Source organism: Piliocolobus tephrosceles, chromosome 6 (assembly GCF_002776525.5).
Source record: "Piliocolobus tephrosceles isolate RC106 chromosome 6, ASM277652v3, whole genome shotgun sequence".
NCBI classification, from domain to species: Eukaryota; Metazoa; Chordata; class Mammalia; order Primates; family Cercopithecidae; genus Piliocolobus; species Piliocolobus tephrosceles.
This window is the reverse complement of record NC_045439.1, coordinates 76,113,979-76,129,921: the sequence shown is the minus strand read 5'-3', so window position 1 is coordinate 76,129,921 and position 15,943 is coordinate 76,113,979. Positions and strand designations below refer to the sequence as shown.

The following is a 15,943-nucleotide window of genomic DNA, read 5'->3' as shown; positions in this document are numbered from 1 at the left end:
CAGGTACTATGCTAGATGTAGATGGTATATAAAGAGAAATATGACACAAGAATACTCTCAAGCTTTTAAACCTACTCCTTATTATCAAAACTTCAGTCTAAGACCACATAGAGTATAAATATCTGCCTCCTATAAAGAAAGGAGCTGAACATATTTAGATTAACTAGTAAAAAGTAGTAAAAGAGCTTTATAGCTATAACTGCAAGAGCTACTGAAATTATTGAAATAACCAAGATTGAAAAAACAGTGATATTCACACCTGTTGTGATTCTTGTAGCAAAAATTTGAGTTCCATCCTTACTGAAGCCAGACCACCACCTTGGGCCCCATGAAGGCTACAGTAGCTGAGAAACACTCTCAGGAGATCTTGGTTTTTCTGCAACCATGACTTTCGTCTTTCTGCATGCTCTCGTTTGGCCTGCAATCTTCTTCTTTCTATTTGATGGCGCTCATAGGAACCAATATCTGGTTTATCTACCATTTCTTCCTGATCCAGTAGATCACTCTCTACTTTGGAATATGTCTTACTGGAATATTCTTTAATAACTGATTCATGATTACATATCTCATGCAAGGCAGCAATTTCCTTTTCAAGCCAGTTATAGAGTTGAAATCTGAGTTTCCCTCCATCTACTTCATAACCTGTAGCCAATGTTCTTAATTCAGTCATAAGGATCTTTAAACAAGCTCTGAATTTTAGTTGCTCAGCAATCACATCAACTTCAGTATCACTTTCAGGGCCATCCTCTTCCTGAGGTGTTAATAACATGGTAGGGTCTGAGGCCTTCTGATCTGATTGTTTATCTTTTTCCCTGGCATCTGTACTTTTCATCACTAAACCAACAGCATCTTCTTCCTCTTCATCTAAGGCACTGTCGTGATCTTCACCCCAATCAAGATTAAGAGGTTCCTCATCAACTTTTACTACTGGCTGACTCCAGTCATACTGTGATGAAGTTACATTTGACCAATCAATACCAGAACTTCCACTACCATCACTCAGAGCTCTTGATTGTGAAGGTACATCATCTATCTTGTGAGAAATGAAGTCAGGCTGATCTTTTTTTGCAGATAAGGCAGATGTTTTGGTTACTTTTGGAATTTTGGAGAGTACCTCCAAGGCTAAAACAGGGCATCCAACTTTAAAATGAGCATTTGCAGTGGTAAAGAATAATTTTCTTTCTATGAGGTTAATTTTATCAACAAAGTTCTTCTCAGTTTTGAGACCTAAGGTTGCCAAAGTTCCTTCAGGGGAGGCAAGATTTCTTCGAATGAGCAAAGGATGAGTTCGAAGGTAGTTATAAAAACTAAATGCCACTGGGTTACAAGACTTGATGATAACTAATGGAAATCAAAGAGATAAAATCACAAAGCATTATGTTAATATGTATTTACATTACAAAACAATAAAATACGTCAGCATTTCTTCAAAAAAACAACATGTAAATATTAACCTATGATAGGTTAAACTATGGCACATACAATCATTAAAACTGTACAGCTGAAATAAAAAGAATTTCCCAATATGCTATGGAGTGATTCCTATCACTATAGAGTGATGTCCAGGATACACTAAGAAAAAGAAGATGCAGAAAGTACATGTAGTAACCACCTTTTATCTATATAAGACAGCGAAGAGGAAATACAAATACACACCCATGCATATTGGCTTATCTTTTTTAAATGGAAGACAACACAAAAAAAATTGTAATTGATTCCTTAAAAGGGGAGAGCAAAACAGAGAAAAAAAGCTAGATTCCTCTGAAAATACATTGGTTTTATATATTTTATTTCAACACCATGTCAACATTTTACATAATTTTAAAATAAAATCAAATCTAAACCACAATTCACAAAAGGCAAAATTAAACAAATCAATCTATTGAGTTGGGAGCATAATCACACAGAGATGAAATCTAAAAAGTGAGTTAAAAACAAGTAATTTAACTGTACATCCTTAGCAGAATGTACCATAAAACCAAAAAAATCTGCAAAAAAGCTTAAATTATGCTCAGAATCATGTTATTATAAAAATATCTGTATTATTATTCTGAAACTTATACGCACACAGATAGCAAATAACTACATTCATGCCATGAGAATTCAAGCATTTCATTATAAGACACAAACTTGACATCTAAGAAGAAAGAACCCTATAATCTATATGTGCATGAGAAATATCAGGGTAAACTCCTAAATTCTTAAGGAAAAAAAATTTCCTAATTCCATTCATTGCAATAGTATAGAAATTATGACAAGATTAGTACCAATGAGGATCCCAGTGCCCAAACTATAGTTTCTAAATATTATTCCCCACTAAAAGGAAGCAGAATGCTTTGGAGGAAAGGTCATTTCCAGGTCTGGAGCAGGAAATGTACAAGATGAGCCTGAAACATTCTGTAATACCAGAAAGCAAGAAAACTATCAAGAAATAATGCCAGAAGAATTCAGAAACCTGAAGAAGCTCCATTTGTGAACAACAGAACAATCTGAGCATCCATAAAAACAAACCAAGAGAATGATGTCAGCAAGATGGCTGACTAGACACACCTGGCATTCATCCTCCGAAAAGAAAGGACCAAGGCAATGAATAAACAGCTAAGATTTGACTGGAGTGTCAAAGGGAGAGCACTAGAGTGCAGCAGGGGAGTGGAGATGAACCTGTGGTGACTGCAAGTCTAGGACAGCAGTGTGGAGGTACCCAGCCTCTGCAGCCCTATCTCCCCTACCCAGACTGGATCTGCCCACAGTCAGGAAGAACTTCTCATTGCAGCAGGAAAAAGGTAAACAGAAGATCCCCACCAGCCCTCATGGCCACCACAAACATCTACAGTCCTTATAATAGAAGAATCCCACAGTACTTGCAAACCCTGTGTCCAGTTTGGACAGATGTCAGAAATTCATGCAACTGCATTGCCCCAGATTAGGAGCATAAGGTGTATGCCCTCCACCTACCACCAGTGAGCCAAGCTGTTGCAGCAAAGTACTATCTTGAGACCAGTCACCTCTGGCATGCGCACTGCTCTGGGGGCCAGGAGTCACTGTACCTCTCCAACACTGGGGCCCCATCTTCATTCCAAGCCCACATGGGCAGCTAAATGCTACAATCCCAGCTATGCAGAGCCTAGGTCCACGACTGGCTATGACTTTGGTCCTGCATGGCAGGGAAATCAACCCCTACCATCATACTTTTAGTCAGAGACACAATCTGGCAGTCTTGCCCAGGGTGAACCTGCCCTTGAGCCAGCCAAACCACTACATACATACCCTCCCCCAAATGAGAGAGGTCCCCAGGCCTATGAGCAGTTGATACGCCCCTGGGCCGGCAAAGAAGCTACATGCCCACACTCAGGACCTCAGAAACAGCCTGCAGCACCCCTGCTCGCTGAACTCAGAGTTCTGGCCTGCCAAAGGCCCTGCACCTGAGAAACAGTCCTTCAGGCCACCCCTGGCAGCACACCACCAGGCCAGCCAAGCAGCCAAGAGCCCATTTCCACGGCCCTGTGGGCTATCCCTGGTGGACACATCCCAGCCTGGTCAAACAGCCCTGCAGACTGCCCCCAGTGTGCACACTCCTTAGCCATTTGAACAGCCTTGCACCAGCCTCAGACCGGAGAAACAGTGCCATAGGCCCCTAGCAGAAATGCCCCCATGCCAGCTGAGCACCCTTATGCCCACACCTCAGGCCTGAGGAGCAGCCTCACTGCCACCCCAGCCAACACAGTCCCAGAACAGCTGAGCAGCCCTGCACCTGCATCATAGGTATACAAATAACCCATGGGCAACACCCTGCAGAAACACCCCCAGGCCAGCTGAGCAGCCATGCAGTCGTGTCATAGGCCTGAGAAACAGCCTTGTCCCCTCCCCCAGCAGACAAAACCCCAAGCCAGCTGAGTAGCCATGAGCCCACATATGAGGCCTGGAAACAGACCTGCAGGCTGCTTCTGGCAGGCACACCTCCAGGCTGGCCAGGTGACCATGTACCCACACTCCTGGCCAGAGTAACAGACCTGTGGCCCCAATCCGAGCCAACCAGACCCTAAGCTGGCTGACCCACTGTGTGCACATATGCACCCTGACCTGACAAACTGCCTAGCAAGCCCATCCTGGCAAAGCTACATGACCATCACCGCAAACTCAGTCTAGGCAACTGAGAGGACTGCAAATGCCACTAATGTGGATTACAGCTGAAGAAGCTACACGGAGACTACACTACTGTATCCATCTAACCAATGCACTCCACCAAACCAACACCTGTGGATCTATTCATAATAACTAGTCTTTCCCTATAAACCCTACTCCATAAAATTAGAAGAGGCAACTTTTTCCACCAGATGCATAGGATCAATGTAGAAACACACCAGCGATGAGAAAGCAAGGAACTATGACACCAAAGAAAAAGAATGGAAAGGAAAATACTAATTCTAAAGTAATAGACTCCAGTCATAAGGAAACATACGAAATGCCAGAAAAATAATTAAGGAAATCATAGTCTTAAGGAAACTCATTCAGATACAAAAGAATACAGATACACAACTAAAAGAAATCAGGAAAGAATTCATGATGTGAACTTGAAATTCACCAAAAAGAAAGGTATCATACAAAAGAACCAAACAGAAATACTAGAGGTAAAAAATTCAATGAATGAAATAAAAAATATACTCAAGAGCTTCAACAACAGACTAGACCAAGCAGAAGAAAGAATTTCTGAACTTGAAGACAGGTCTTTTGAAATAACTCAGTCAGACAAAAAAAAAAAAAAAAAAAAAAAAAGAAGGAAGGAGGAGGATGAGGAGGATGAGGAGGAACAGGAAAAAAAATAATGAAGAACACCTACAGGATTTATGGGATACCATTAAGTAAACAAATATTCATATTATGGGCATTCCAGAAGAAGAAGAAAAAGGAAAAGGTGAGGAAAACATATTTAATAAAGTAACAGCCCAAAATTTCCAAGTCTTGGGAAAGAGATAGGCATCTAGGTCCAGGGTACTCAAATAATCCCAGATAGATTCAACCTAAAAAGATCCTCTCCAAGGCACATGGTCAAGTTGTCAAAAGTCAAAGACAAGGATCTCCTCATTTTTATTCCCAAAAGACAGTCAGTGACCAATGACCAGTATTTCATTTCTTATGATTTGTTTCAGGAAACAACCAAAGGAAATGGAGGAGGTAGATACAATATGTGTGCACATTCAGGTGCATGTGTGTACAACATATATATGTCAAATGCAACAAGAACCACACTGCTGTGCATCTTACTTTTTCCACTTAAAAATACAGCACATATTAACACATCTATCTACCTCAATTTTTAATGACACACTGATTCTATATGTGGATATATTAAAATGTATTTAACTATTCTACTGACAAAAACTTAAAATGTTCCACTGCTTTCAAATTATTGCAAACAATGCTGATACATATCCTTTAAGTGCTTGTAATATCTAAATTATTTAGAACAACAAGGAAAAAAGAAAATTTACCACAGAGGCATAAAGTTTTTGTATGCTTGTTAAATATATATGTAATTAGAATAGGATGGTAATCTTATCTAATCCTTTAGCCACACAAGAAATTTTAATAATAAATTCTCAAAGTTGAAAAGCAAATCTGGTAATGATTTTCCTTAATCTAAGTGAACATTAGTTCAGAAAGTGTCTCTTCCTTTAAAAAACAAAATAAAGAAATCCACAAAATGTCCTACCTTGATGTTCATCATCCTCCTTTGGTGTTTGTTCCAGTAACGTGTCCAAGGCTCGGGTGTAATCTTTCATTACCCAATAGGCAAGACTACGCAGGAAAGGATCAGGATGTAATCTTTTGCAACTGAATCCTGAGCCATCCTTTTGGCAACCCAAAATCTTCTGATTTAGGATGGATACATAAGTGGATGAAGTCTCAAATTCAGATTCATATAAACGGGCAATAACCATGGCTAGCTGAATATCTTCCATTTTTTCAAGACATACCTGAAAATTTAAATTTTAATACTTATCTTACTTAATGATAATTAGAGAGATGAAATATCCCATCAATACCCTGAAATTATCTACCATTTATATTCTCATGGTGGGGGAAAGGACAGTGAAGCGTAGTTAAATGATTGATAGGAGATTAAGGAATAGCAAAAAGAGTAACAGGTTGGAACTTAGTAGCTTCCAAACTAGACAGATCATTTATAAAATAAGCATGAAACAAAGTCTATTAATATCATCTCAGACTTAGATCAATTTAAATAATATTCATTTTTAAAGTAAATACTACATACGACACTAGAATTTATATACCACTCCCTCTTAATTTCCAAATACATTTCTGCATAAAGATAATTATTACTATCTGCCTCATATTTAAACAGTAAATAACTTATGAAATAAAGCCACATGTTCTATTCATAGTCTCTGGGAGCCTATATGCTAACGCAACTACCAGTTGTGAGCATTTGAGGTCATTCAGGCAATAGGGCATCTTGCAGTCAACATCTTGAATTCAACAATTGAATTTCAATATTCAATTGAATATTGAAAGAAATATTCAATTCTTTGCTTGAATATCTTCTAAGCTAAACTTCCAATTTTAAAATCTTAAGTATTGATAACCGGCACCCAAGATGGCTGAATAGGAACAGCTCCAGCCTACAGCTCCCAGCGTGAGTGACACAGAAGACGGGTGATCTCTGCATTTTCAACTGAGGTACCGGGCTCATCTCACTGGGGCATGTGGGACAGGTGGCGCTGGTCTGCAGGTGCAGCCCGACCAGAGAGAGCTGAAGCAGGGCGAGGCATCACCTCACCTGGGAAGTGCAAGGGGGAAGGGAACTTCTTTTCCTAGCCAAAGGAAATTGAGACACACAACACCTGGAAAATCAGGTAACTCCCACCCTAATACTGCGCTTTACCAAGGGTCTTAGCAAACGGCACACCAGGAGATTATATCCCACACCTGGCCCAGAGGGTCCCATGCCCACGGAGCCTCCCTCAATTGCTAGCACAGCAGTCTGAGATCTAACTGCAAGGCGGCAGGAGGCTGGGGGAGGGGCGCCCGCCATTGCTGAGGCTTTAGTAGGTAAACAAAGCCACCAGGAAGCTCGAATTGGGTGGAGCCCACCACAGCTCAAGGAGGCTGGCCTGCCTCTGTAGATTCCTCCTTTGGGGACAGGGCATAGCTAAACAAAAAGCAGCAGAAACCTCCGCAGAGGTAAATGCCCCTGTCTGACATCTTTGAAGACAGCAGTGGATCTCCCAGCATGGAGGCTGAGATCTGGAAATGGACAGACTGCCTGCTCAAGTGGGTCCCTGACCCCCGAGTAGCCTAACTGGGAGACATCCCCCACTAGGTGCAGACCCACACTTCACACCTCACACGGTGGGGTACACCCCTGAGATGAAGCTTCCAGAACAAGAATCAGATAGCAACACTTGCTGTTCAGCAATATTCTATCTTCTGCAGCCTCCGCTGCTGATACCCAGGCAAACAGGGTCTGGAGTGAACCTCAAGCAAACTCCAACAGACCTACAGCTGGAGGTCCTGTTAGAAGTAGAACAAACAGAAAGGACACCCCACTAAAACCCCATCAGTACATCACTATCATCAAAGACCAAAGGCAGATAAAAACACAAAGATGGGGGAAAAGCAGTGCAGAAAAGCTGGAAATACAAAAAATCAAAGCGTATCTCCCCCTCCAAAGGAACGCAGCTCATCGCCAGCACAGGAACAAAGCTGGACGAAGAATGACTTTGATGAGTTGAGAGAAGAAGGCTTCAATCGATCAAACTTCTCAGAGCTAAAGGAGGAACTACGTAACCAGCGCAAAGAAACTAAAAACCTTGAAAAAAGAATGGATGAATGGATAACTAAAATAATCAATGCAGAGAAGACCTTAAAAGAACTGATAGAGATGAAAGCCATAACACGAGAACTACGTGACAAATGCACAAGCTTCAGTAACCGACTTGATCAACTGGAAGAAAGAGTATCAGCAATTGAAGATCAAATGCATGAAATGAAGCGAGAAGAGAAGTGTAGAGAAAAAAGAGTAAAAAGAAATGAACAAAGCCTCCAAGAAATATGGGATTATGTGAAAAGACCAAATCTACATCTGATTGGTGTGCCTGAAAGTGATGGAGAAAATAGAACAGAGTTGGAAAACACTCTGCAGGATATCACCCAGGAGAACTTCCTCAACCTAGTAAGGCAGGCCAACACTCAAATTCAGGAAATACAGAGAATGCCACAAAGATACTCCTTGAGAAGAGCAACTCCAAGACACATAATTGTCAGATTCACCAAAGTTGAAATGAAGGAAAAAATGTTAAGGGCAGCCAGAGAGAAAGGTCGGGTTACCCACAAAGGGAAACCCATCAGACTAACAGTGGACTCTCGGCAGAAACTCTCCAAGCCAGAACAGAATGGGGGCCAATATTCAACATTCTTAAAGAAAATAATTTTCAACCCAGAATTTCATATCCAGTCAAACTAAGTTTCATAAGTGAAGGAGAAATAAAATCCTTTACAGACAAGCAAATGCTGAGAGATTTTGTCACCACCAGGCCTGCCCTACAAGAGATCCTGAAGGAAGCACTAAACATGGAAAGGAACAACAGGTACCAGCCACTGCAAAAACATGTCAAAATGTAAAGTCCATCGATGCTAGGAAGAAAGTGCATCAACTAGTGGCCAAAATAACCAGCTAATATCATGACAGGATCAAGTTTATACATAACAATATTAACCCTAAATGTAAATAGACTAAATGGTCCAATTAAAAGACACAGATGGGCAAATTGGATAAAGAGTCAAGACCTATCAGTTTGCTGTATTCAGGAGACCCATCTCACATGCAGACACACACACAGGCTCAAAATAAAGGGAGGGAGGAAGATCTACCAAGCAAATGGAGAACAAAAAAAAGCAGGGGTTGCAATCCTAGTCTCTGATAAAATAGACTTTAAACCATCAAAGATCAAAAGAGACAAAGAAGGCCATTACATAATGGTAAAGGGATCAATTCATCAAGAAGAGCTAACTATCCTAAATATATATGCACCCAATACAGGAGCACCCAGATTCATAAAGCAAGTCCTTAGAGACTTACAAAGAGACTTAGACTCCCATACAATAATAATGGGAGACTTTAACACCCCCCTGTCATTAGACAGATCAATGAGACAGAAAGTTAAAAAGGATATCCAGGAATTGAACTCAACTCTGCACCAAGTGGACCTAATAGACATCTACAGAACTCTCCACCCCAAATCAACATAACATACATTCTTCTCAGCACCACATCACACTTATTCCAAAATTGACCACATAGTTGGAAGTAAATCACTCCTCAGCAAATGTAAAAGAACAGAAATTATAACAAACTGTCTCTCAGACCACAGTGCAATCAAACTAGAACTCAGGACTAAGAAACTCAATCAAAACTGTTCAACTACATGGAAACTGAACAACCTGCTCCTGAATGACTACTGGGTACATAATGAAATGAAGGCTGAAGTAAAGAAGTTCTTTGAAACCAATGAGAACAAAGATACAACATACCAGAATCTCTGGGACACATTTAAAGCAGTGTGTAGAGGGAAATTTATAGCACTAAATGCCCACAAGAGAAAGCAGGAAAGAACTAAAATTGACACCCTATCATCACAATTAAAAGAACTAGAGAAGCAAGAGCAAACACATTCAAAAGCTAGCAGAAGACAAGAAATAGCTAAGATCAGAGCAGAACTGAAGGAGATAGAGACACAAAAAACCCTCCAAAAAATCAATGAATCCAGGAGCTGGTTTTTTGAAAACATCAACAAAATTGATAGACCGCTAGCAAGACTAATAAAGAAGAAAAGAGAGAAGAATCAAATAGACACAATAAAAAATGTTAAAGGGGATATCACCACCAACCCCACAGAAATACAAACTACCATCAGAGAATACTATAAATACCTCTACACAAATAAACTAGAAAACCTAGAAAAAATGGATAATTTCCTGGACACTTACACTCTCCCAAGACTAAACCAGGAAGAAGTTGAATCCCTGAATAGACCAATAGCAGGCTCTGAAATTGAGGCAATAATTAATAGCCTACCAACACAAAAAAGTCCGGGACCAGATGGATTCACAGCCGAATTCTACCAGAGGTACAAGGAGGAGCTGGTACCATTCCTTCTGAAACTATTCCAATAGAAAATTAGTTTCCTTCTGAAACTAATCAATAGAAAAAGGGAATCCTCCCTATCTCATTTTACGAAGCCAACATCATTCTGATACCAAAGCCCGGCAGAGACACAACAAAAAAAGAGAATTTTAGACCAATATCCCTGATGAACATCGATGTAAAAATCCTCAATAAAATACTGGCAAACCAAATCCAGCAGCACATCAAAAAGCTTATCCACCATCATCAAGTGGGCTTCATCCCTGGGATGCAAGGCTGGTTCAACATACGCAAATCAATAGACGTAATCCAGCATATAAACAGAACCAAAGAAAAAAACCACATGATTATCTCAATAGATGCAGAAAACGCCTTTAACAAAATTCAACAGCCCTTCATGCTAAAAACTCTCAATAAATTCGGCATTGATGGAACGTATCTCAAAATAATAAGAGCTATTTATGATAAACCCACAGCCAGTATCATACTGAATGGGCAAAAACTGGAAGCATTCCCCTTGAAAACTGGCACAAGACAGGGATGCCCTCTCTTACCACTCCTATTCAACATAGTGTTGGAAGTTCTGGCTAGGGCAATCAGGCAAGAGAAAGAAATAAAGGGTATTCAGTTAGGAAAAGAATAAGTCAAATTATCCCTGTTTGCAGACGACATGATTGTATATTTAGAAAACCCCATTGTCTCAGCCCAAAATCTCCTTAAGCTGATAAGCAACTTCAGCAAAGTCTCAGGATACAAAATCAATGTGCAAAAATCACAAGCATTGTTATACACCAGTAACAAACAGAGAGCCAAATCATGAATGAATTTCCATTCACAATTGCTTCAAAGAGAACAAAATACCTAGGAATCCAACTTACAAGGGATGTGAAGGACCTCTTCAAGGAGAACTACAAACCACTGCTCAGTGAAATAAAAGAGGACATAAACAAATGGAAGAACGTATCACGCTCATGGATAAGAAGAATCAATATTGTGACAATGGCCATACTACCCAAGGTAATTTATAGATTCAAGGCCATCCCCATTAAGCTACCAATGACGTTCTTCACAGAATTGGAAAAAACTGCTTTAAAGTTCATATGGAACCAAAAAAGAGCCCGCATTGCCAAGACAATCCTAAGCCAAAAGAACAAAGCTGGAGGCATCATGCTACCTGAATTCAAACTATACTACAAGGCTACAGTAACCAAAACAGCATGGTACTGGTACCAAAACAGAGATATAGACCAATGGAACAGAACAGAGCCTTCAGAAATAATACCACACATCTACAATCATCTGATCTTTGACAAACCTGACAAAAACAAGAAATGGGGAAAGGATTCCCTATTTAACAAATGGTGCTGGGAAAATTGGCTAGCCTTAAGTAGAAAGCTGAAACTGGATCCTTTCCTTACTCCTTATACGAAAATTAATTCAAGAAGGATTAGAGACTTAAATGTTAGACCTAAAACCATAAAAACCCTAAAAAACCTAGATATTACCATTCAGGACATAGGCATGGGCAAGGACTTCATGTCTAAAACATCAAAAACAACGGCAACAAAAGCCAAAATTGACAAATGGGATCTCATTAAACTAAAGAGCTTCTGCACAGCAAAAGAAACTACCATCAGAGTGAACAGGCAACCTACAGAATGGGAGAAAATTTTTGCAATCTACTCATCTGACAAAGGGCTAATATCCAGAACCCATAAAGAACTCAATCAAATTCACAAGAAAAAAACAAACAACCCCATGAAAAAGTGGGCAAAGGATATGAACAGACACTTCTCAAAAGAAGACATTCAGACAGCCAACAGACATGAAAAAATGCTCATCATCACTCGCCATCACAGAAATGCAAATCAAAACCACAATGAGATACCATCTCACACCAGTTAGAATGGTAATCATTAAAAAGTCAGGAAACAACAAGTGCTGGAGAGGATGTGGAGAAACAGGAACACTTTTACACTGTTGGTGGGACTGTAAACTAGTTCAACCATTGCGGAAGACAGTGTGGCGATTCCTCAAGGATCTAGAACTAGAAATACCATTTGACCCAGCCATCCCATTACTGGGGATATACCCAAAGGATTATAAGTCATGCTGCTGTAAAGACACATGCACACGTATGTTTATTGTGGCACTATTCACAATAGCAAAGCCTTGGAATCAACCCAAATGTCCATCAATGACAGACTGGATTAAGAAAATGTGGCACATATACACCATGGAATACTATGCAGCCATAAAAAAGGATGAGTTCATGTCCTTTGTAGGGACATGGATGCAGCTGGAAACCATCATTCTCAGCAAACTATCACAAGAACAGAAAACCAAATACAGCATGTTCTCACTCATAGGTGGGAATTGAACAACGAGATTACTTGGACACAGGAAGGGGATCATCACACACCAGGTCCTATTGTGGGGAGGGGTGAGGGGAAGGGATAGCATTAGGAGATATACCTAATGTAAATGATGAGTTAATGGGTGCAGCACACCAACATGACACATGTATACATATGTAACAAACCTGCACGTTGTGCACATGTACCCTAGTACTTAAAGTATAATAAAAAAAAAAAAAAAAGAGAGAGAGAAAATAACCTATAGAGAAACAAGGATGAAAAATTACATCAGAATTATCAACAGCAAAACCGAGTATAAAAAATAAAACAACGCTCTATTTAAAAAAAAAAAACTTAAGTATTTGTTATTTAAAAAAAGAAACTCATATGCCTGGGATAATTGTAAAAAAAAAAAAAAAAAACAAAAAACCTACTAATTCTAAATTTAAATTACTAAAGTACTTTCACTTAATTGAATATTTTTCTATCATGTATTATTTCCAATTGTATTTGCCCTTTACCTGTTCATATTGTACACGATAGTAAGTAATGTAAGAGGAAGATACCAGAAGTAAACAGAAACATTTGTGATTACTCTCATAATCAGCTGCTAGGATTACATATCAAAAAATGGGAAGTTTTACCTTCTCACATCATTTTCTAATATAATATTCTAATATTATAAAATATTATAAAACAGTACAAACTGCAGTTTCAGTTCCTTATTTATGAATTTCATTAAAAAAAGAGAACAGCTTAATGTATCTGCCTTTCTGCACAGAATAAGGAGGTTGTGACCTACATACTTTAAATAGTTCAGAATCACAAGATGGTCGGGAAGACGACATTCATAAACTGTTTTTCAGCATTTTTTTCATACATTTTACACATAGTCTTGAAATGCAATGTGCCATATATGAAATTTTTCTTTTTTTCTTTTTGAGATGGAGTCTCACTCTGTCACCCAGGCTGGAGTGCAGTGTCGTGATCTCACCTCACTGCAACCTCTGCCTCTCGGGTTCAAGTGATTCTCTTGCCTCAGCCTCCCAAGTAGCTGGGACTATAGGTGTGTGCCACCACACCTGGCTAATTTTTGTATTTTTAGTGGAGACAGAGTTTTGCCATGTTGGCCAGGCTGGTCTTGAACTCCTGACCTCAGGTGATCCACCCTCCTCGGCCTCCCAAAGAGCTGGGATTACAGGCGAGAGCCACCATGCCCAGTCTGAAATTTTTCATTTGTTTCATATTTTCCTTTACCACAGGGCCACTATTTTAAGTACAGCAACCTTTGTAGTTATTCTGTGTCCTTACAAACATATGACCAAAAGTCATGATCTCCTCTACAACCTTCTCAGGTTTTCAATCTTTTACAAGTATTATAAGTGTTTTCTTATTTATACCTCTATGGCATCTTTCAATGAACCCGCTAGCAAGAAAAAAGCAGCTGATTGTTCAAAGCGTTGTTTTCCAAGTAAGGAAAAAGCATTTTTCAAAGCAGCTTTTCGCCATCTATCTTCATTAAAGTTGTGGCTGAAAAATGTTGTCATTTTTTCATCATGCTGTGACCTGGGAACCAAGCAGAAACATAAAGTGGTTAAACCAAATTTAAAATGTTCTACAAAATGTATAAAAATATAATATAAAAACCTCAAACATAAATCTAAAAGAAGAACAGGCATTTGTTATTAAGCATCTCTTCACTTCTTCTAATAAGGAATGTCAACGCCTTATGTATACATAAATAGGAAACGAAAGCATTTTTTACTTTGCAAAGTGCTTTTATCAACTTTTAAAACATCCCATCCCTTAGATTAAGCTGAAAATATATTTTACCCTTTTTTTTCAGCTAAAGGAACCAAGTTGCATAGAAGTTGATTTGATGAAGCTCATACACCTAATTATTTTCAAAAGCATTAGGTTTCTTACTTACAGCACAATCTTCATTCTGTTGAATCACGTTAAGTGTCAAGGCAACTTACCTAAACAGACCCCACACTACTGCTTTCTTCTTCATTGAAAGGTAGAATAGTGCAGCATCTAAGGCATCATTGTTCCTTTGAAAAGAAGCTTTGGCAACCTAAATGATAAATAAAATATTAAATTAATAATTTGACAAAAGAATTACAATCAATTAATCAACAATGTTTCCCTGCTACTTCCATGGCTGATAGAAACTGTAGGGACAGAAAAAGTTGGTTCTGTTTCACAATCTCCAGTAGGTTATAATATTAATACACGCTCCTAGAGATAACCATTTGCAAGCCAGTAATTATGGTAAAAATCATAATTACAGCCAGCACTTATTGACTATTTACCATGTACTGGGCACGAGTCTATGCACCTTTTGTTACCTTATTGCATCACTACAAACCATGAGGTTCTATCATTATCCCCATTTTACAGATGAAGTGACTGAGACAGAAAGGTTAAGTGAATTGCCTACAGTCACACAGTAAGGGTTAGAAAAGGGAATAGAACCCACGTAGAACTGAAACTAACATAAAAAGCAATAAAGAAGGCAGAGTATTCAACAGATGTGAGCTTTTTCTTGAAAATTCAACATGTTATACTGTATGTAATCATACTGTCTTAAACATAAGAACATATAGGCCATATCTGATTTTTCCAGGATGCTGAGATACAGCCTCTGCAAATCATTAAGCTGAAAGGCATAATGACAAAAAAACTGGATGCTTTATTAATCAGCTCACATTGATGGCAAAGCAGGAAGCTATAATACTAAGGTATGGGAAAAAGGGAAGACACCTAAAATTACATCATGGAAATGCTTTACTCTCGGGCCGGGTGCAGTGGTTCGTGCCTGTAATCCCAGCATTTTGGGAGGCCGAGACAGGCAGATCACTTGAGGTCAGGAGTTTGAGGGCAGTCTGGCCAACGTGGTGAAACCCCGTCTCTACTAATAATACAAAAATTAGCCAGGCGTGGTAGCGCATGCCTGTAGTCCCAGCTACTCGGAGGCTGGGTAGGAGAATTGCTTCAACCCGGGAGGAGGAGGTTGCAGTGAGCCAAGATCATGCCACTGCACTCCAGCCTGGGTGACAGAGTGAGACTCCATCTCAAAAAAAAGAAAAAAAAAAAAAGGAAGGAAAAAAAGAAAACGTTTTACTTTCAATACTCTTTTCCCTTCTCCCTTTTAATTGTGTTCTCTGCCCCCTATCATTTAACTTAGTGCTTCAATATGCTCCATCAGTTTTAGAGGAATTTTATTTGTATTCAGCTGATTTATAATATACATTTCAAGGCGGAAAATGTACATACCCCTTTGATTTAATTTTAATAAATAAATTACTTGTGGAAATAAATCATGTGTATATTATTGTTTGGATGAACGGAGGCAGGATGGTGCACTTCCAGGTTCTTCTTCACCACCAACTCTTCCCGTGTGTGCGAGAATGCAGCT

At 39.3% G+C, this 15,943-nt stretch overlaps 1 protein-coding gene across 2 annotated transcripts in view; it reads right to left on the bottom strand.

The window, feature by feature from the left end:
• The window catches only part of DMXL2 (Dmx like 2), a 179,364-nt gene that overhangs the window by 32,294 nt on the left and 131,127 nt on the right, over nt 1–15,943 (bottom strand). For both annotated transcript variants that reach the window (XR_002734719.2, XM_023227160.2), the window contains exons 21-24: nt 14,502–14,599; nt 13,923–14,088; nt 5,711–5,975; nt 260–1,341 (exon numbers count right to left, since the gene is read on the bottom strand). Coding sequence is in view for 1 of the 2 variants with exons in the window: in XM_023227160.2 (XP_023082928.2) it covers nt 260–1,341; nt 5,711–5,975; nt 13,923–14,088; nt 14,502–14,599 (1,611 nt within the window). In the remaining variant the exon portion in view is untranslated. The remainder of the gene's footprint in view (nt 1–259; nt 1,342–5,710; nt 5,976–13,922; nt 14,089–14,501; nt 14,600–15,943) is intronic.